The sequence below is a fragment of the Melospiza georgiana genome, chromosome 9 (genome assembly GCF_028018845.1).
Source record: "Melospiza georgiana isolate bMelGeo1 chromosome 9, bMelGeo1.pri, whole genome shotgun sequence".
NCBI lineage: Eukaryota > Metazoa > Chordata > Aves > Passeriformes > Passerellidae > Melospiza > Melospiza georgiana.
In genome coordinates this window covers 4117682-4138453 of record NC_080438.1, presented here as the reverse complement: position 1 = coordinate 4138453, position 20772 = coordinate 4117682, and the positions used below count along the sequence as shown (strand labels likewise).

Below are 20772 nucleotides of genomic sequence, written 5' to 3'. Positions count from 1 at the left end.
TTTGAGAATGCATGGGATAAATGCTCCTTATAGCAGAGGAGGCTGTCACTTCCATTTTCAAGGTGTTCTGGTATCCTGTGATATGCAGCAAAACATGATCAGGATGTCAGAAGGGATTTTCACCTTTCCACCCCTTTTCCAATCCCCATTTTTCCTCCTGTTGTTGCTTTGTTTCCAGCTCGTGGTGGAAGTGAACAGATTCTCTTCCAGCTTTCTGCAGGCAGCTTGAAATCTGAAATTCAAAGTGAGAAGGGGTCTCTGGAGTTAGTACAGAATGTTGCTTCTTTTCTCATCCCCTTAGGTTTAAATTTCTGCCACGAAATGTTTTGCAGAATAAACAAGCAGTACTGGCCTCATCTGCTGTCGTTGGTTTTGCAAAGCTTTGTTGGAACGACTCTTTGAAGAAAGAACAATTCTGCAATTAGTAGGATTTTGCTTGGTGTTAAAGGTTAAAAATCTTGCTGTCAAGGAAACTGGGCCTGTGCCAGAACATGCTTTTAAATATCTGTATTCTGATCCCGTTTCCAAAGGCAATAGTAAGGAAGCCCAGCCCCTTTACTTGGCTGCTGGGGAGAAAACGCCGTGCTGGAAGGAATCCATCTTATCAGCTTGTGCCCTTTTCCTTTGAAGAGGAGCTCTTTGTCCTTTGCCTTTCTGAGAGCCTCCCACGAGCACAGCGAGCTTCCTTGGCCATTGCGTCCCTCCCTGAGCTGCCTCATCAGTGCTGGGCTGGGGTGGCCTTTCCCCAGGGGTGACACCTGGCACAGGACAGCGTGCCCTGCTCCTGCCTGCTCTCCATCCCCTGCTGCTCAGTGTCCAGAGCCTCCTCATCCTCAGGGAAATGGAGCATCTTGGCCATCATCACTGGCACAGGAACCATGCCCCTGAATTTCTTTTGTCAGCCCTGACTCTCACCAGTGATCTTGTGTGTGATCACCAGGCTGGGAGCCTTGTGACAAGAAGGGCTTTGAGGGGCTGGAGTGTGTCCAGAGAAGGGAACGGAGCACAACACTGATGAGAAACAGCTGGAGGGGCACAGCCTTGAGGGAATGAGGCTGGGGAGAGATCTTTTTGCTCTCTACAACAACCTGAAGGTTGTAGACAGATGAGGGAAGGCCTCTTCTCCCAGCTAGTAAGTGACAGGATGAGAGGAAACTACCTCAATTGGACATTAGGAAAAAACCCACTGGAAGGGTTGTCAAGTATTGGAAGAGACTGCCCAGAGAAGTGAAGAATCACCAACCCTGGAGGGATTTAAAAGCTACATACATGTGGCACTTGGGGACATGGTTCAGTAGTGGCCTTGGCACTGCTGAGTTAATAACTGGGCTCAATGATTTTGCAGGGCTTTTCCAGCCTAAACAATTCTATGATTCCATGAGAACGAGCCGTGTGAATTCCCAGCTTCCCCCAGTAGATATTGATGGTGCATGTGAGCATGTCCAGCCATCTCTAGCTCCTCAGAAACAGATGGGCATAAAATGGCATCATGGGACTGGAATTTCATTAGTTATCATTGTTCTTGTGCTTTGGAAAATTAATTTAATTTGAGATAACTAATGAAAAAGTCGTGGGGGAGCCTTTCCCGTGGCGGCTTTGCTGCAACTGTGCCTCTGCCATTTGTTGGGCAGGTTGCTCTTAATACATCCATTAACTCCTCTTGGATGGGGTGAGCTGCTGGCTGCTCTGGCTGCTGCTGCTGTCAGTTCCCAACGTGGAACATGAACCTGTGAGCCATTATGCCACTAATAACCAAAAAGGCCTCTTTGAGTGCTTTTTGCTGGTGTGCAGCTACTGTTTCTGCAGAGGAGGATGGAAAGGATGGGTGAGCCAGGTGGGTCGTGCTTGCAGGAGGTGTTTTTCCCTGCTCTCTAGGACAAACTTGGGAATGTGTAGTCTGGGCATGTTTATTTTCAGGCAATTCTTGCCATGTTTTAAAAACCGACTCCTGAGTTGCTATGTATTACAATATTGGTGTCTTTGAAAGAAATCTGCAAGAGAGAACGGATCAAAACAGAGCAAAGACAAAACACAAGCTCAGAGCATTTGAGTTTACTGACCTCATTACCTTGTCTCCAGCACTTTAAATTAAGCTGTTTAGATGACAAAATTCCATCTTCCTGCAACTGAGAATCGGCTTTGACAGCATGCTGAAATTGTAGTGTCTGCTACCTCTGGCCCGTACTGCATAATTCATAACATCTTCTTTACCTAAGCCTTAATTAAACCTCCAGATGAGTTGGGGTTTAGTTCTATTTACACATTCTGACCAGGAGAGCCTTACTTTTGTGCCAATGTCACCGTTTCCCACGGATTTTTGGGCAGGGAGCAAACGGATCAGCTTGTGTCCTTTCATGTCTCTATTTGCCATATGATTTTTTCCTTGTTACCAAGGCAACCCTTCTACCCACCCCCCGACAGGCAAGCACTCAATACAATGTAAGTTATTGTCTGGAGCAATTATTAGGCTATTATTAAAGCCCTGTTGAGATATGTCAGTATCCCATAGGAATTTTAAACAAGTGGGAGCAGAGACAATAGCGAGCATTGGAGGATTGCGCGCTCGTGCCGCTGGTAGCGAGGGGAGGCTGCCCGTAGCCCTCCTAACAACGTCTCATAAAAACTATGAGCAGTCTCCCCAAACTGACAGAAGCCAGGATGTGCCAGTGTGGATTAAGATGGGAAGAGAGGAAAGTGCTCTGGCAGGGCTTTTGGGCTGCGTGCTGCTCCTTGCGTGGCTGCCGTGCGTGCCGAGCGTCTTCGCATGAGCTCCGTGCAGCCCACGGGGACGTGCTGCAGCACCGAGTGTGTGCTTGTGATGGAGATGATAGTAAAGAACCCCCATGCCACGTGGATGGCAGAGTGTTCTTTGTTAGAAAGTCTTGTGCGTTCATGATCCCTGTCTGTGTGCCCCGGTTTTAAAAGGGAGTTATTCATCAGCAGTGGCAGGATGTGTGGGAGCTGGGCAGTGAGCTGCTAAAATAAGAGAGGAAAGTGGCTCTTGACATGATATGTTTATTTGTTTATAGATTACAGCATGGTGTTTCTTTTCCAAAGGAAGGCTTTTCCAGTTGCCCAGCAGTAGGAATTCAGGAGATCCCGGAGCAGAACTTGCCTTGCAGTCTCCCCTTGCCATACATTCCCTGTTGGTGCCACTGGGGTTGTATTCATGAAGCCACCACTGCACATGCAGCCATAACAGCCCAGCCTTTTCCATCCTTCCCCCTATCCTGGGACTGCATTTTCTGTCGCCTTTGTCTTGCTGATGCAGTCCTTCTGTTGAGCAATAGCAGAACTGACAGGGTTTTATAGCACTGTATCGATTTCTTCCAGGAATTTCCTTCCCAGAAGCTGCAGTGTTGTCATGGGTCAAAGATGTCACCAGACTGATTTGGCGTTTCATTTGTGACAGTTGTCAGAAGAGGCTGTGGCTTGCCCAGAACATCTTTGTCTTGGGCTGTGCAAATGTTAACAGCAGTTGTGAGTGCAGATGGAGAACCCATTAATGAGCTGCATATGCAAAGGAAGAAAAAAAAAAACCAGGAGAGTTTGCAAGAACCTTTTTTCTGGCTGTTGTAGAGTGAGGATCTTTCTGGTTATTTAAAAGCTCATTTCTCTGGGAAGCTCACTTTAAACTCCTCTAAATAAAAGATCCACCTCCACAACTTCTTCCCACTGCTGGGGAAAGGTGTCCCAAGGTCTCTCAATCCTCCACTTAGCACAGAAGTGGATGGGGTTTGCCTCATCCTTCTGCACAGCAGTTTTATTTATTTATTGTCAATAATATTGTGACAATATTTATTGTCACAATAAATATTTGGGAACGTGTTTCTGTGTCCTTTGTTTGGTGTTCCTCTCAGACTAGGACACAGAACACATTTCTTGGTTCTCATTTATGGTTTTTCTGTGGTTTAGTTCTCACACAGATTTTGTGTCCATGGATGGCAGCAGCGAGGGCTTCCCATCTAGCAGAGAGATCCAAGTGCATCTGAATCCATCTGCTGCTGCATCTGGCAGCTGTCTGTCAGGTGAAGCCAGCAGTGGGCTCCTTTTCCCAGCTCCTGCATCACTGCAGTGCCTGCTCTGCTCCTCTGGCTGTTGTCCTGACCTCTGCTGAAATAAGGGCTGGGAGCTGTGTGAGCTCTGTGGTTACCCAGGGCTTTGTGGGCAGCAGCACAAACCCGTGCAAACACTTCCCCCCAGAGCTGCTCAGAGCTTTTTGTGTTCCAGCAGCGCTGGGGGCAGCTCAGCCCAGCTCTTTAATGAACACTGCAGCCAGGCACGAGTTGGTTCATAGAGACTTTGTTAAAGGAAATCAGGTTTCATTGCTAATGGCACTGGAGTATCTATCAGCATATGGCTTTTGACAGCGTTACCATTTCAGGCTCTGAAAATGATGTAACTATTTTACTATAATAAAATAATTACAATTTTTCACAGAGGAATCTAGGGCAGTAGGCTATGGTTCATAAAAACACTTGCTTTGGCAAACATTTTACCACTCAAAATAAGAAGCAATTATTTAAAATTATAAAATCTCTTTTGCACAATGTTGCAAACCTTATTTTAAGTACTGGCAGCGTTCCTGAATGTGTCTGAGCACACCATCACCTCCATGGAACACAGTTTAAGTCTTGTCAGATTTGCCCACTCGAAACTTTGTTGTGAATATTTTAAACATAGGCTGTTGCTGTTGAGCCTTTGCTGCTAGTTGTAGAGGTGGCATGTATTTATACTACATTTGCAGGGAAAGAGTTTATTTTTCATCTTTCAGTGCTAATGAAGCTGCCAATGAGGGGAGATAAATGGTTTGTGGGTATCCAAAGAACAATTCACAGGTCATTTTTTTAAGTAGTATTAAACATGCTAGTAAGGGATGCTAGGTGCATGTGCTGGTGGGTCTTTAATTGCAAACAGCAGACGCAAACCCAAAATAATAAAATTCTTTACTGTTAGCTGCAAAAATGCTTTTGCATAAAATGTCACTTGCTATAAATTCCCTAAATTTGCTCTTTTACAATAAGCACAAAGGATACCCATTAGCTCAGCAGCAACCATGCTCAGCTTGGTCTTTTCAAGCTTGTTCTAAGAAGCAAGAGTGATTTAACGTTCAGTGACTTTTGTTTGGAGGCTGCCTGTGTGCCATGGTGTTCTGTGCCTTGTGGGTGTCCCCTTGTCCCTCCAAAAAACCCCCTGTAACTGATAGCTGAGTGTTCTGGGGCTGCTCCAGGTATCCACACATCCCTGAGGAAGGGAAACCTGCTTTTTTCCAAAGAAATTATTACATTTCTCTCAAATGTATTTGCGCTTTATTCTGTACCAGTTTTCCTCGCGGCTTTTGCTACCTTGTGTTGATGTGTCCTCTTGTGCTATACAAACCTTGTAGGGTGGGTATATTAACACCAAATGGACCTTTCAGATGTCAGGGTGATTATAGCAAATGCTCAGCTCAATCCTAGGTACAAATTTGTAATGTTTTAGACTCCCTGTCTGTATGAAGAATGAGAGAGGTTTTGTCCAGACTTGCTCCTGCTGTGCCCAGTGTTACCTGTGTGTGTGACAGCCTTGCAAGATCAGGTGAGCTCCAAAGTTAAAAACTCTTTCCCCAGATGAACTGTGTGTTCATTCTGCCCAAGTCTGTCCCTTACAGAAGACACTCTGTCTTGGCCTCTGGTGCAGGTTATTTCCTTTGTGCCAGCAGTTCCTCTTGGAATGGTCTCTAAATTCAGGATGATTTCTATGTCTCAGAGTTTAATGCACACGCTACAACAGAGACTTGGTTAAGTTTGCATCCTAGTCCCAGGAATCTCCTTTGGTGTTAAATGAGTTTTCCTTCATCCAGCTGGATTTGAAATGACAACAATAGTGGAAGTTCTCACCCCTGGAGAGCAGAGATGTGACAAAGCTTTTGGTGGAGCACCTATCAGCATGGTTTGGGACTTTTTTTTTTTGACAAAGAGTTGTTGGAATCCTTCTGGCAACCCCATCTTGTATTTCTGCTGAATTCTGACTGTTTTGTCATCTGCATGCTACCTGCCATGTGGCACATTTCATGTACTTGTTTGGCAAAGGAGAGGAAAACACATCCATGTTCTGCTTTAAAAATAGTGCTGCCGTCTGTAAGACCACTTGTGTTGTGTGGGGGGACTGCCGTGCTAACACTGTCTCTGGAGGCAGATTGATAGCTCCAGAATTGCAGCTTTGGGCTCTGTGTGTGTGAATCAAGTGATAAAACAGCCAGGAAACCTGAAAATTAATTCATATGTTCTGTGTAAGTTTGCTGGGTGGGGGGGCTTTAATCTTTTGGACTACTTTTTGGTTAAAAATTACCATTATTGCAGAGGAAGGGCAAGAAGCTTCATGAGAAGCTGAGTTGACTCCAGTGGGTTAAAAGAGGTGGCTGGACCTTGTTTAGCAGGAATAAAGGCTGTGTTTCCAACCCAGGGTAGTGGAGACCAAACCAGAAGCAAGAAACTCTTGTTGGAAGCATAAGCAGCTTCCCTCCAGAGAGCCACAGAGGGCAGGCACATGAGTTGCATTGCTATCAGAAATATAAATAAATATACATTTGTCTGTATATTGGAAGCAGGGTGGTTTAGTGTTGGTAAACATGCAGGTTTTTCAGTTTGAGACATTTCTTTGAGCTTAGTTGTGATCTTTGTCCTTCAGGAGGCTCTGTGGATATTTTGTTTGTGTCTCTGGCTTATATTTCCACTTCATTCATTCCATCCTGTCCCTCCTAACCCATCCCTGTGTTCTTTCATGGCTGTAATGAATTAATGATTTTATGTAAATATGCTGTTTGATGGACTGAGGAGGTGTGCCTTGGGACTTGTTTAAGCTATCACATAGGAAATGCATCATCTGCTTCATGTTTTCTGCAATTGCACTCGGTTTCATTTTTCCTTTATTGCTTTTTCTTCTTCTCTAATTCTTTTCCCCCTCAAAGCATTTCTTTAAATGTGTTTAGACCTCTTGCCTGGATTTGAGGATTTAATTCTATTTTTCCATCCCTGTTCCCCACCCCCTGATTTTCCACCCTAAATGTGAAGGGTTTAAAGCAACCATCCCTGCATTACATACCTGATTGCTATTCAGTTCCCAGGGGAGAGGCACTGAGAGCTAAATGCAAGGGCTGGAGGTCTGGGCTCTCTGGTTAGAGTCACTGAATGTCACTAATTAGAGCAGAGTAGTCACATATTTATTCATGTTTCAGAACATTTAATGAATCAATTGAGTGAATGAACTGGGGCAGCTTCAGTTCTTCTTGTGTTGAATTTACTGAAGGACCAACTCCCAAACCTTACATGCTTAAACCCCCAAATCTGTTGAGGTTGGTTCTTTGTGCCTTGCTGGTGCAGACCAGTATGGATGTAACAAAACTTCATTTCTGTGTGACTTTTACATGAAGCTTTTTCCCCTCCCCTGTGGAAAAGGAGCTGATTCCTGCCTCTGAGATACTTGCCAAAAATAAAAATAATTTATTCTGGTGCGAAGAAAATAATGTTACCTTTAAGGCCATCCTCACTGTTCTTGATGGATTAATTTGCCTAAAGCTCAAATTAAAATCCTGGCAGGACTTGAAACCAGGACAATAACCACTTGTGCTGGTGCACGAACAAACCACCCAGAACAACCTTGGTGGATTTTTTTAGCCGGTGCAGATGGATTTCCCCCGTAAACACCTTGAAGTGTTGCCTTTCACCAAAATCCCATCTGAATTTAGCTCCTAACTGATAATAGCTCATTTGCAGGGTGGGAGCAGGCTGGTGACAGCCTCCTGGTCCCCCCTCCCTGGGAGATTTGCATTCCATCTGCTCTGGCTGTTGATTAGCAGCATGCCGGCTACATGAGCAGTGCTTCTGGATGCTGCGGTCATCTGTTGTGATAAAATTCTTCTGTGAGGACACAGCCACAGAGCTCAAAGCATGCTATGGGCGCTGAGGATATCCATTCTGGGGCTTGCTGCTCTGGGGAGCTTGGCTGGAACGTGCGTGGCTGGCTCCAGGTTTCCCAGAGCACGGCCAAAGCTTTGGTGGACAGAACTTCTCCAAGCTTTGGTGGACAACACTCTGAGCTCCTCCTGCTTCCTGCAGCTGCACTTTGGGATGCTTGTCTCTCCCATTCTAGTTGTATCACCCCTACTTCAAATAAGGATCAGCCTTTAATTGTACAGGTTTTGCAAAGAAGAAGGTTTCAGGTCAAGCAGAGCTTCGAAGTGGCAATGTCTCGTTAAGTGCTGCCTGGCAAAGTTGCTGTGAACAGCACACAGGTTTCTTTGGAAAGATATCCCATGTTTTTACAGATGTTTTTTTGTTCAAGTTTATTGAAAGTCCTGTTGTTCTGTCCTTTTGCACAGCTGATGCTGCAACTGAGACTTAAATTTAGGCTTTTTGCCACTGTCAGGAATAGGGGTAAAATAGAATTAAATGTGGTGGCTCTGTAACACGTCCTTTGAAATGTAAATAAGAAGTGACTTAGGAAGTTGGGCCATTGAGTTTTTTACCCTCAGCATACTTTGAGTTTGTGTTTGGATGCAAAACCTTTCTGTTGGCCGTTACTTCTGCAGTTTGTGTATTCCCTTCCCACCAGGTTTTGTTTGGGAAGTAATAGAAATTACTGAATGGTTTCCTTTTGCCTTTTTATTTAGCAAGTGCCAGCAGTGCTGTGCATTGAGCCTGGGGGAGATGTGGGGGAGAAAAATCACATGCCTCTCAATCTTTCTTTTCATTTGGGGTATAAAAATCCTTTTCAGAAGGATTCATTCCAGTTCCAGTCTGGCAGGGATGCTCCAAGAGGAGATACCAGCCCGTGTGGTTTCTGGCTAGGGACTTGTGCTGTGCAGAATGAAAGAGATTAACTTGGAAAACAGACAAATAAACAAGTGCAGTCCTCATCTCTGCTGCATTTTAATCTTAAACTGAAATTACCCCTGGAACACAGTAGCTCTGTTGAGGAGTTGAAGTGGGCATTTCAAATCAATCCCTTGGAAAGATTATTTCTTCTCCCCTTGAAGGAAGGACATTTGAACTGGAGCTTATTCCTTCCATGTACTTAAATCATAGCAAAGTGGCATCTGAGGAATGCTGCTGTTGGTTGAATTGGATTTAAACAAACCCTTTAAGTGCAGGGTTGAGCAGAAGGGAAGGCAAGGGATGCTACCTGAGCATAGGAAGAAAACAACTCCAGACTTGTGGGGACCTGCACTGGAGAGCTTCTGCTTATCTTGAATTTACCACAGTGTCTCCAGGCAGGCTTCAGTCCATGTGGTTTAATGAATACAGCAGGGTAGGGCTCAGCTGGGTGGCTGTGCACTGCATGAGCAAGGGGGAATATAACCTTGGGTAGGCTTTGTAGTCTTGTGGAGAGGCTCCTCCAACATCTGTTGCTGTAATAATGTAAGAATTAAAGCAGAAGAATTGCTGCCTTGAGTGGAGAAGCAGATACCTGAATGTTAATTTGCTGGTGTTTTAGCTAGAATTACATAATTTAAAAAGACAAATATTGGTTTAAATTGTGCAAAATGTTTAGGAGGATGCTGTTGTAAACATTTATGAGAACTAACAATCTGTTCTGTTCCTGAACATGATCTGATTGTAAGGCCCTCTGGTAAAATCTTGCACAGAGCCACTCTCAAGCCTTGTGTCATTGCTCTGAGATACCTCAAAAATAATTTTTTCTTCATCTGATAACTGCTTGCTTATTATCTTTTTGCCAACTGTTTGCCTTTACTAGCTAGTAAAATAAAAAAAAGGAGGAATGAATTTGAGTAGTGTTGGCTCCCTGGGGGGAAATGAAACCACTGAGAGCACGTTTGAAGTAGGTTTGTCTTTGTGCCATGTGCTCACTGTACTCCATACAGGGAGCCTGTTGTTGTTTCTGCATCATTTGTTTTGTCTTTCTGCTTGTTCTTAATATTAATTGAAGTCTTTCCCAAGACAGTTCTGTTAATCTTCCTTTTGTCATTTCCCTCCTACTCCTGCCCTCAATATCTCCAATGAACACGTTCTCCTGTGTCTGAAAAGAGCTCTAAAAGTAGCATTGTTGTTGCTTTTTTAATGGTGATGGTCCATTTATTCACCTGTTAGGTTCTTTTTTCTCATCAGTGCTAATGTTTCTAATTGTTTGCTTAGCATCTGAATTTTATATGTGCTGTAATTGTTATAAGGATGCAAACAGTTTCCTGCAGTGATGGGTATATGTCTCTTATCAGCTCCAATTATGCAAAATGTTTTCAATTAGCTGTAATTCCCTTCCCTGCCTCCCCTCAGACGCAGGGAGCAGAGCAGGGTCTCTCCAGGGACACCGGTGTGCTTTTCTGGAGCAGCCTTGGACAGGATGGGATGTGGAAATTGCCCTTCCTGAGGATCAGGGAACGCACCCTGCTACTCCTTATGTTTTACAAAAGTTAAAATACTCTCAACCACACCATTTCCCTGAAATTTTCCAGTGTTTTAAAGGAGGAGGTATTCACTGTATCTTTATAATCCCACAATTTAGCCATCAGCAGTGGGAACACCCTGAACTGCGAAGCTTTTCCTTGAGCCGTGCAGAGCCAGGGAAGGTGGTAAAGTGCTTTTTACAGTTCTGGTACCCACCAAAGGGGGATGCTTTGGCAGATGGACTGAAGGCTAAATGTGGAAGGGCGATTTCTGTGGTGTCTTTGCACAGATCAGTTGCTGAGAACTGACCAAAATGTTCCTGTAAGCCTTGAGGTGGTTCTGGCTTTGAGGTCCTTTCCAGCCCAAACCCAAGTTCAATCTGTTTTAATTCAATAATCCAGACATTTCCTGTGCTTGTATCAAGGGTATGGGCGTGTGAATCCAGCTCCAGTGAGTTTTGTTGGCTTCTCCAACATCTCCTTGTCAGCTGAGCTGTGTGTGGGGTGGTGCCTTGAGTCCTCTCCCCTCTCAGGAGTCCAAGCAGGTGATGTGATATTCCATTTCAATCAGTCCAGCTCTGCTGCCAGAGCAGGAATCTCACCCTCAGCACCTCCTCCCTGCATGCAGGCAGTTCTGTCAGAGGGCTAAACCACAGCAAAGGACTTTATTGATCAGTTTGGTTTTTAATGCCTCTCAGTTTTAATGCTGGCTTGTTCTTTAAATACCAGATTAACTTCCTGAGCTGGTTCACTGTGGATAAGCAGCAGCACCAGAGCAAGGAAAAGGGCATCATATGTGTGTGGGGAAGAGAGGGCACAAAGGACTCCCACAACTGCTGCTAAAATTCCCCATAACTCCTTCTCCATGTGGTTTTCCTAGGAAAAACTTAATACATATACACATAAAAAATGCACTGTATCAATGTTCCTTTAACTGACTGTAATATCAGTTTTGTTTCAATTATTTTCTTTTGGATATGTCAGATGCTCTGACAGTTTTTTGTGCAGTTTTAATGAGAAGGAAATTGTTGCTGCTCAGTAAAATTCTGGAAGTAAAACTATGAAAGCTGGAGGCTCAATAAAAGGAGCATAAACAGTCATTTTATTATGAAGCTTTATTTCCCGACAGAAACATTTTTGGCTTGATTAAAATACAATACCAAACTAATCTTTCTTGGTAAATAAGAACACACATTAAAGATTAGAAAGTTTCCTTTTATATCTCTTTCCATGCCACCTTCCACCTTCATTCAGGAGATGGGGCAGAGAAAGAATATTTGTGGATTTTAGAGTGGTGGATTTTTTAAATTTTACTTTGATTTCCTCTTGCTGTGCTGCATTTCCAGTCCCCAAGGTCTTCTCCCCATGCAAGTCCCCAGTGTTCCTTCACTGCTTTGGAGGCTGCTCCAGAATTCCACAATTTAAGGTGATTTTGCCTTGCCTTTCCTGGAGCCTACATTTATATTTAATAAATGTAAAATTTAATTGTTGCTTGGCTGAAAGGTTGGGAGATTTGTCCTGATAATCAGCAGAGGGTTTGCTGAATGCGCTGAGTTTTTCCAGGCTGGAGGGAGAGGTGGAGAAAGCGACTGTATAGAAAAATTCAAGTTTGAGCCCCTGATTTGGTATCAGCAATTCTGGTCTTGGTTTTCCATGCTGCTGTGTGCTTTTCTTTTATATTTATCTTCTTGGTTTATGGAACAAACTGGGCAATTCAGGGAAGTGTCCTTCCATCCATGGGTTTTAGCAGAAGGAAAGTTTTCCAGACAGGTTTGTGGCTTCATAAAACACAGCTGTGCTATTTACTTGAGACGCATTCAGTGGATCTTAAAAGCATGAACTGCTGAGTTTTTCATTTAGTGGCCCTGTCACTCATAAAAAGGGGAAAAAATATCACCTTGGATGCAGCATTGCTCAGATTAAAGGCTGATTAAGAGGGAATGTAATGGATTTTTTCCTTTTTTCCTTGTTTTCTTTCTTCCCTGGGGATTTTTCTAGCTTCTAGTTGCTTCTGTAACTCTGTTTCTTTAGGGAGGACCCAACTCTCATAGGTGCCCTCCTCATACAGGGCACCACTAAATGTTGAGTTTCTGTGGTTTTTTTTCTTTGTTAAGGTTGGGATTAAATGTGTGAGATGGTGGTTTTTGTTTGGACTTAGATGTTTATTAATTCTTAATATTAATTATCTATATTACAGTCTCAGAAGTCGTGAATTTTATATTAGTAATTAGTATTTCATTCTAATAAGCTAAAAATGGAGACGTATTTCTTTTTGTACAAGGTTTTTTTAAGGATAAACTGTCTAATTGAGAAATTATACTTAAATTATTTTTAACTTAATAACTAACTACTCGTGGCTTGTAATGTGGACTTTTTAATTTAATTATACAGTGCTACTTGAACTCATGAAGAAGAAGGTGAAGAGGAAGGTAAAGAAGAAGGATGAGTTTCTGCCCTAAAACTTGCATCTTGCTGCATATTCTAAAACCTTAAACTAAGTTTTCCACCGTGTGATATTGCACACTTGTGTTGTACCCATAATCTCAGTTTCACCACTCAGTTTTGGAAGCCTTCTCCACGGCCTCAGGTCAATGCAGTGTTCTCTTGGGGGTCAGAGCCTGGCAGCACAGAAAGTGTAAAATTCTCAGTAACCAGGGCTCCAGCAGGAATGGATGGCAGTGCTGAGTTGTTGTCTCATGTAGCATCAGCCAGAGATGCAGGGGACAGTTCAGATCTCATCCATAAGAGGCTGGAATATTTCTATTTTCCTCCACCTCTGGTGTGCAAACTGTGCTCTGGGGTTTTGGTGCAACCACAATTGCTGCTCTCCTGTCTTGCTGTAATGAAAAGCAGAGCTGGAGGCAGCAGGTGAGCAGCTGGGGGAAGGTGCAGGTGTGTTGTGCAAGCTGGGAATGTCCTGGTGTGATCCTGGTAATCCCACAGAGCTCTGGGATCTCTGTTTGCATCTCTGCCTGCTGGGCACCACCAGCAGACGTGGTCTGGGCAGGTTCCTGTGTGTTCCAGCTGAGTAACTCAAGCCTGCTGCTCTCCATTCTTTGTCCTGAGGTAAAGGTCAGGGTGCAGTTTGACTCTGAGTTCCTGTTGACTGTCTTTCCTTCACCCTGGGGTGTGTGGCAGTGTTTCTGGGCTAGTTCATTGGGAGCCTTCTGCAAAAACACATGTGAATCATCACGTTTTTTATTCAAAAGAGAGAAATTTCAGGGTGGTTGTTAGCCAGGGAAAGTGGGTATTGATGTCCCTGTATGGTGTCACCTGGCATCCAGGTCTGTCATCCTTTATTATCAGTATTTTTATGGTAGCTTTTGAAATACTGCTGGGCATTTGTGCTGCTTTTCTTTAATTTTTTAAATTTTTTTTAAATCACAAGTTTCTGCCCAGCTGCCCTTCAAATCTGAGCTCTACCACATAGGCTCAGTTTTATAATTCTCTCTCTGAATGGTGCAGAAGTGAAGCATTAGTGACTCTCCTGGAACAGCTGGCACAGACTGGCACTGCCTTCCTTGCTTCCAGGAGTTATGAGAGGTGGATTCTTGTGTAAAGAAGAGCACCTGGAAGCTGCAAAACCTTGGAATTGTCTCCTCGCACGTGGCTACTTTGTGGCCTGGTTTTTCTGCACCTGAAGTTCATACCAGGACTCTGTCATTGCTTTGGAATCTGTGTTTACAGAGTCACTACTATAAATAATTTATAGTAGACACTTGGTTGGATGTCTAGCTTGTAGGCATGTTGTGGAGGTTGCTTTTTTTCCAGCTAAACAAACCAGCTGTAAGAATCTGGCTGGTTTTCCTTGTGAGATTTCTGTGATAGAGTCTAAAAACTAAGGCAGGAGGATTTTTATCAATCTGAAAATTGTAATTTCTAAAGGTATTTTGGAATAGGTTTTGTTCACTCTGGGTTAATTGGTAAAAAGACAACAAAATGGTGAAGCAAAACCTGAGAGAACTTGTGTTGGTAACTGGCAGCAGTTAAGGCAATAATTTAATAACCAGATCTAATTTGGGCTAAAGGATTTGTTCAGTGGAGAGCTGTGCTGGCTCACAAAAGCAGGTATAGCCTGCTTTGAATTTTCTTGACATTATTTTTCATATCAACTAGCTCAAGAAGCTTCTTCCCTGATGATTTGACATTAATTTGAGGTCCACTTTTGGTGGATGGAATAAATTCCAGAAGAGATGCACACCATTACATGTGTAGGGTGGAATAACCTGAACACAAATGTTCCTTTATTTGCAAGCAGATTTTTTTTTTTTGTTCCTTTATTTATTTGGCTTCCTTCTTCTTCTTACAGCAAGAATAAGTCCTAGGAAGAAATTTTTATAGCTGTACTTTAGGCATGTAAAAGTCTGTACAAGCAAACTTTCATTTGTCCCAAGATGGGACATAAAAGTTCATGAAAGTTTCAGGAAATAATCCAGTTTGCAGCTGACCCAAGTGAGAAAGGGATTTGCCTTGTGGAAAAACTTTTCCTTTGGAAAAACACCCCAATAAACACCAGGAGTGTAAAGATAATAATCTCAGTCCTTGCATTAAGGGACTTCACAGTCTGATTTTTTTACCTGCAGAATTTCACTGTGCTGTGTAAAAAGGTTGGGGAAATGAGAATTTTGATGCTGCAGATCTGTCAAGGGTATGAGAGAATTGTGATGGTTGAATAGACAGACAAAGCTGATGGGATTTTGGAGACAGATCTATGTTTTCATTATAGTAACCCACTTTTTAGTGTCTTGAGTAGCAATAAAAGTGGCTTTTTCTTCTTTTTTCCCTAGTGTGCCACTGGGCCTAGAAGTATAAGCAGTTACTGTCTTTACAGAAACAAGAAAACTTATAGCTTTCTAATCTTTTACTAATTGTTTACTAATTGTAATTAACAAAAAAATGTTAATTTTTCATAACACAGATCTGTTGCTATAGTCCTAGTTGAGTGCTGGGTACAGCATATGGAAAAATTAAATAAAAATTAGTGTATTCAAAGTGGCACTGATGTTAAACTTGTGATCACCTGTTCAGTATTAAATGATGTGTTTAATGCCAATGTTGAGCTTGATTTTTATTTTTATTTCACTGACTAGATTTCAGATGCCTCCTCATAAATCAAATTGCCTCCTCTGTAGCTAAACTGTTGAAATAATATTACTCAGATAGAGCTGTTTTGTAGCAAACAGAAGGTGATTCAGAGAACTACACCTGTGCTGATCTCACAACGAAGCTAATTAATCTTTTTTAATTAAATGTTCTTTAAAATTCAGCATGATAAAGAGTAAAGGGCTTATTAAAAATGATTATTTTAAAGGGCACTGCTGTAACAAAGAAAACTTTTGCTGGTGTGTTCTTGCAAGCAAGTGAGTAATGCTGATCATTTGTTTATAGACTACAGCTGCAGAAAATGAGAAATTAAATGAAAAGTTGAGAGGAAATCTGAGAAATGAGTGCATGAGGCAACTCAGGGATGTAATTTGGATGTTATTTTTTCAGCTTCAGGTTCTGTTTTAGGTGTGCCAACATCTGAGCTGTCTGCAAATCTAAAAATTCGAGGGAGTAGATCTAGATTGCTGCTGCTTTGGGCTTTGCAAGTAAAAGTAAGAGATTTGCAGGCTTCCTGTGGGTTTTTATTTAATTCAGGCCAGGGAATCCATGGGAGGATGAGGTCTGGAAGGTGCAGTATTGATCAGACAGTGTGCTTGGAGCTGAGGGTGAATGGGGTATGAAGGCTATAGAAAAGGAACAAAAGGAAGGTTAGGCCAGCCCTCCTTGGCAGCTGGAGCTGGATGCCTTTTAGAAACAGCCCCTGTTGTCATGGAGCTCCTGAAGCCAAGGCCAGGGGTTTGCCACTGTCATTTTCTCATGGCAAAACAGCCTTGTCCTGTCCTAGCCTTGGGGGGGAATAAATAAATGAATAAATAAATAAATAAAGGCAGTAGCCTTGGCAGCACTTGTCTATTATTGCAGCTCAGTGACTGAACTGCAGTGGGACCAGCACCAAAGGGAAACCTTTTCTTCACAGAGATTCCTGATTTTTAAAATTTACTTATTTATTTTAAAGTCTGGCATCTACCCTGGCCTGCAAAATATCTTTTTTATAAGGCAGCATTTGGCATTTGGAGAGGGATTTTGAATAGTTTGTGTAGAACTTGCTTTTCTCTGAGTCAGCAGTGTTTTGAGGTTGAGATAAAGACCTGAATTCCTAATCTCAAGGGTTTTGGAAGGGCTTCCAGTAGGAGCTGGTTTGTGTTCAAAGCCCATTTTCCTGTTCTAAACTTTAGATTATGGTCAAACTGTTCAACACACTTATTTGTAATTCCTTGAACTGGTCAATAATTTACAAAACAAGATACTAGTAGTGTTGTTTGGCATTGATTATGTTAGTTTACCTCTATGTTGCTTTACTGAACTTTTAGAAAGTGCTGTTTTGTTTGCACAGAAATATTCATGCTTGACTTTATGGACAAAAAGTATATTACATGCTTAAGGAGATTTTGGTTTTGTTTTTTGGGGTTTTTTGTTTGGTTTTTTGTTTGGTTGGTTTTTTTTAATCCTTTGGTAGTGACAGAAGTTTAAAAACTTGCTTGGTCTTACTATTATTTTATGAATGTACTGAAACACAAAAGCAAGCTGTGGTGGAAGAGGTTTGGAAGAGGAAAGCAGTGAACCTGTGTGCTTTTATTTCTTTATGGTTTATTTTTTAAGTGCAGGAAATGATGTCTCCCCCATGTCAGATAGCACCTCTAGATAAATTTTCTGCTAGACCTGGGTAAACTCTTTGTGCTGGAGAATTTGCCTTTCAGGTCCATCCTTAAGAGTCAGCTCTGCTTTGGCACCTCCTGATTACTATTATTTGCAAAGTTTCAGGCATCTAGTGAATAAAATCTCTGCATTTTTAATATTGTATAATTGTAATTTCTGCTGCTTCACCCCCTCCCCTGTTTGTGCTTTGCTGTCAGGTCACAGATTTGGAAGTCTTGGAGGCAAGTTCAGATCAGCTTTACTGGGAGGGCCCCAGGCTGGGATGTTGTAACTGCTGTGGTTCTGCTGTTAGGAAGAAAAGTTATTTTTTTATCTTCTGTGCCTGTGGTGCTCAGCCTGCCCACGAGGAGGGATCCATGTGGGAGCTCTCTGTGGAGTGGGACTGCTCATCCTTGGTCCAGAGCCCTGGAGCAGGGCTGCAGTGACCCTCCAGTGGTTCTCCTGCAGCCCTGTCATCCCAGGGTTTGTTTGCTCCAGGGAGGGAGTCCTCATCCTCAGGAGAAGCCACAGAGCTGCAAGGATAATGACTGGATGAGAAAATAACCCTGGGAGCCAAAGCTTGGAGTTTGGAACAGGCTTTGGGGCCCTTGAGAATTCTTCTCTACCAGCCCTTGGGTGGTGGAGTTGTAAACACCAGGCAGAACTGGTTCTTTTCTCTCTGTTTACTCTTTAAAGCATCATCAGACTCCAGAAGAAGACAGGCTTCATCCAAAGCTGCCCCTGCACTGCAGTTTTGTGTTGTGTTCTTTGTTCTCTCCATACCATCCCTTAAAAATGGTACTGGCATTTGTGTGCTTAATATCAGAGCCAAACCAGAAAAATCTAAATGTTGAATATTTGTATTTAAATATTCTCTTGAGGTTGGTTTTACCTAGAAATTAATGCTAAAATAAAGAGATTTCTTGGTTATGACAGTCCAATATGTGTATGTGAGAGTGAATAAAACTTCACTGTAGTCATTTGTCTTCTCAATTTAATAACATTTATTTCAACATCTGTTTGAATTTGGTAGAATCAGCATGCCTGGAAATGTTCCAAAAACATGGATGTGTCACCTGGAGACATGGTTTAGTGGTGGGCTTGGCAATGATGGCATTCACTCATCTTAATCCAACCTGAAGCAATTCTGTGGTTCTATGGTCTGCTTCTCAATGTTGTTGAGACCATAATAAATCTTAATTTTCCTGTTTGTGTTAACACTAACCCTTGCAATCTGTGAGAGTGCATGAAGATTCAGGGGCTGTAACTATGGGAGGGTATGAAGAGTCTGCTCTGCTTCAGCATTAGGAACATTTGGTTTTTGACAGTACTGAAATTGGTAATTATAGCCTGTCTTGATTTTTTTTTTACTCATTAAACTAATTTCTTAATTACTAGAAAATGCATTCTGTCTTTGAGATTCTGCACTATATTTTTTATTACAACAAGGTGACTGAATAGCTGCTTTAATTTCAAGTTTTGACTTTAATTATGGAATTGTGTGTAGTTCTTGCAGAAAAATTAAAACTGTTCCAGAGCAGTGGGGTGAAGGAGAGTTGTGGATCTGATCACAATAATCATAATTTAGGCCTTTTCCTTTCAACTTTGCTTATGAGAAAAGCTTTTATTTTCCAGGAGGGAAGCTTCCACACAGTTTTCAGTGTGGATTTCTGTATGGATTTTAGTTTGCTGTGATGCTGTTTGTATTTGAAGGATTAGCCTGATGAGAAGGTGGGAATGGCGGCTGAAGCCAGTGAGTCCTCCTGGAAGATCAGGTGAAGGCTTCAGTTAAAAACTTGGTTTTTTCCTTCTGAACACAAATGTTTGCCAAGCTAGAGTGAATACTTAGGGTCAGCTTCAGTCTTTAAACAAAAATGGAGTTGTGAGGTCTGAAATAGCACTTGGAGGATCAAAAAGATGATGGGAACTTTGGTCAGGGTGCTGTTATGAGTGTGTCTTTCTCTGTCTTGGTGCAATTCCTTTGACAAGCCAACATGTGTTCCCTCCAGCCCTTTGGACTTGGTTGTTCTTCTTCCTCTGCATGGCAAAGATGGTGGATTTGCTCTGAAGAACTATTTCCACTTGTAAAATTGTCCCTATGTCCTTCTGTTCCAACTTCTTTGTTTTTCTATTTTGTTTTGTAGACACAGATGAGGACACGGTGAAAAGATGTTTTGCCACGTTTGAAGAGAAATTCTTCCAAACCTGTGAGAAAGAACTTGCCAAAATCAACATTTTCTATTCAGGTAAGGTGCTTATTTTGTGTGTATTTGTGGAAAATTCAACAACAGAAAAAGGGCCTGAAGGTCCCAAACTTTCAGGATAACCACAGTGGTGAGGCAGGTCTACCATCAGGTAATTAGAGGGTGAGTTTGTGTGGAAAACTGCTCTGGTTTAATCACAGATCTGGAGCTCAACCCTGCTATTAACCTGGCTAACCCTGCCTGGAGGGAGAGTGAATGGCAGGTGATTTCATTTCTTTGAACTTTCAAGGTATCCTGCTGAACTTTATGGAGATTTCTTCAAACTAAAGGGCACAGTCTTTCAATTTTTATTTTCTTAACAATCTCCTGGTGACATTTTAGGTGTGCTGAGCCTCCTAGCTGGTGTTTCCTGAGCTTCTGCAGGAGCAGCTCTTGCGGGCTTGCCTGTGTATGATCATCTTGATGGGTCCAACAAGTTTTTAAACACTGAGCTCTCACTGAAACCTCTGCAGCTTTCTGGAGTACAAAATCCAGCAGCAATTGCCATAGGCTGTGTATTTTGAGTAAAAATGTTGTGATGCTAAGAGTGGGGATTTCTAGGTGTCATATACCAAGTGCTGTTTTTTGTTGTTTCCTCTGCAAAATTTGCCTTCCCATCCTGTGTTTTGAAAACAACTTTAGAATGGGTTAATTGGAAATTCACCCTGTAAAATTGCTACAAAGGGCTTGGTGTGCTCTGGCTCCTCCTGCCATTACACTTCAGATGATTTTCAGCCTCTTTTGGGGAGGTTTAAAATGGGGTTTCAGCTAGAAAAGCATTTAAATGTAGATACATCAGTGCATTGGCTTCCTCTTAATGTGTTGATGTATTAACTTGGTGCTATAAACAGGATTTGCACCACAATATGGTAGCCTTTTTTAGTTCTGATTTGAATCTGATAACAAAGGCACAGCTGAATTGTGCTAAAATATTTTCATAACCATTGGGTGCTGACTTTATTGCTGGCTGTTTTACTGCCAGCCAGGATCTGGGTTGTGAACTTGAGGAGAGCTGAAAGCGTGATGGATGCAGTGGCTGAGCACTGCAGCTTCCCACTGCTCAGCTTCCATCTAGGGAAGTAAATCTCCTTGGGGCTGGCTGGGCCTGCTCTCCCAGCTCCCTGCAGCACACTGGGTGTCAGGACAAGAGGCAGCTTTTTTGGTAAAATTGATATTTTTCATTAGGTCAGCTGGGTTTTAGACTTTATAGGCATTTTTCTGCCTGCAGTTCATACGTACCTAACTCAGAGCACTGCTCTGTGTTGTTTCCCTGGGAGATCTTGTGCTTCTCTTCCAGACCTGAGGGTTTTATGCTCAGAAATTTCCTTTCTGAGCCATATCAGATCCTGTGCACTGGGAGCCAGACTCTGTGCAGGAAGTTCTGTCAATTTAGATGCACAATACAGA

General features: G+C 42.5%; 1 protein-coding gene across 1 annotated transcript in view; it reads left to right on the top strand.

Annotated features, from left to right (window-relative positions):
- The window catches only part of XPR1 (xenotropic and polytropic retrovirus receptor 1), a 109785-nt gene that overhangs the window by 50809 nt on the left and 38204 nt on the right, over positions 1–20772 (top strand). The window contains exon 3 of the mRNA XM_058029981.1: positions 19267–19368. Within this exon, the coding sequence (XP_057885964.1) occupies positions 19267–19368 (102 nt within the window). The remainder of the gene's footprint in view (positions 1–19266; positions 19369–20772) is intronic.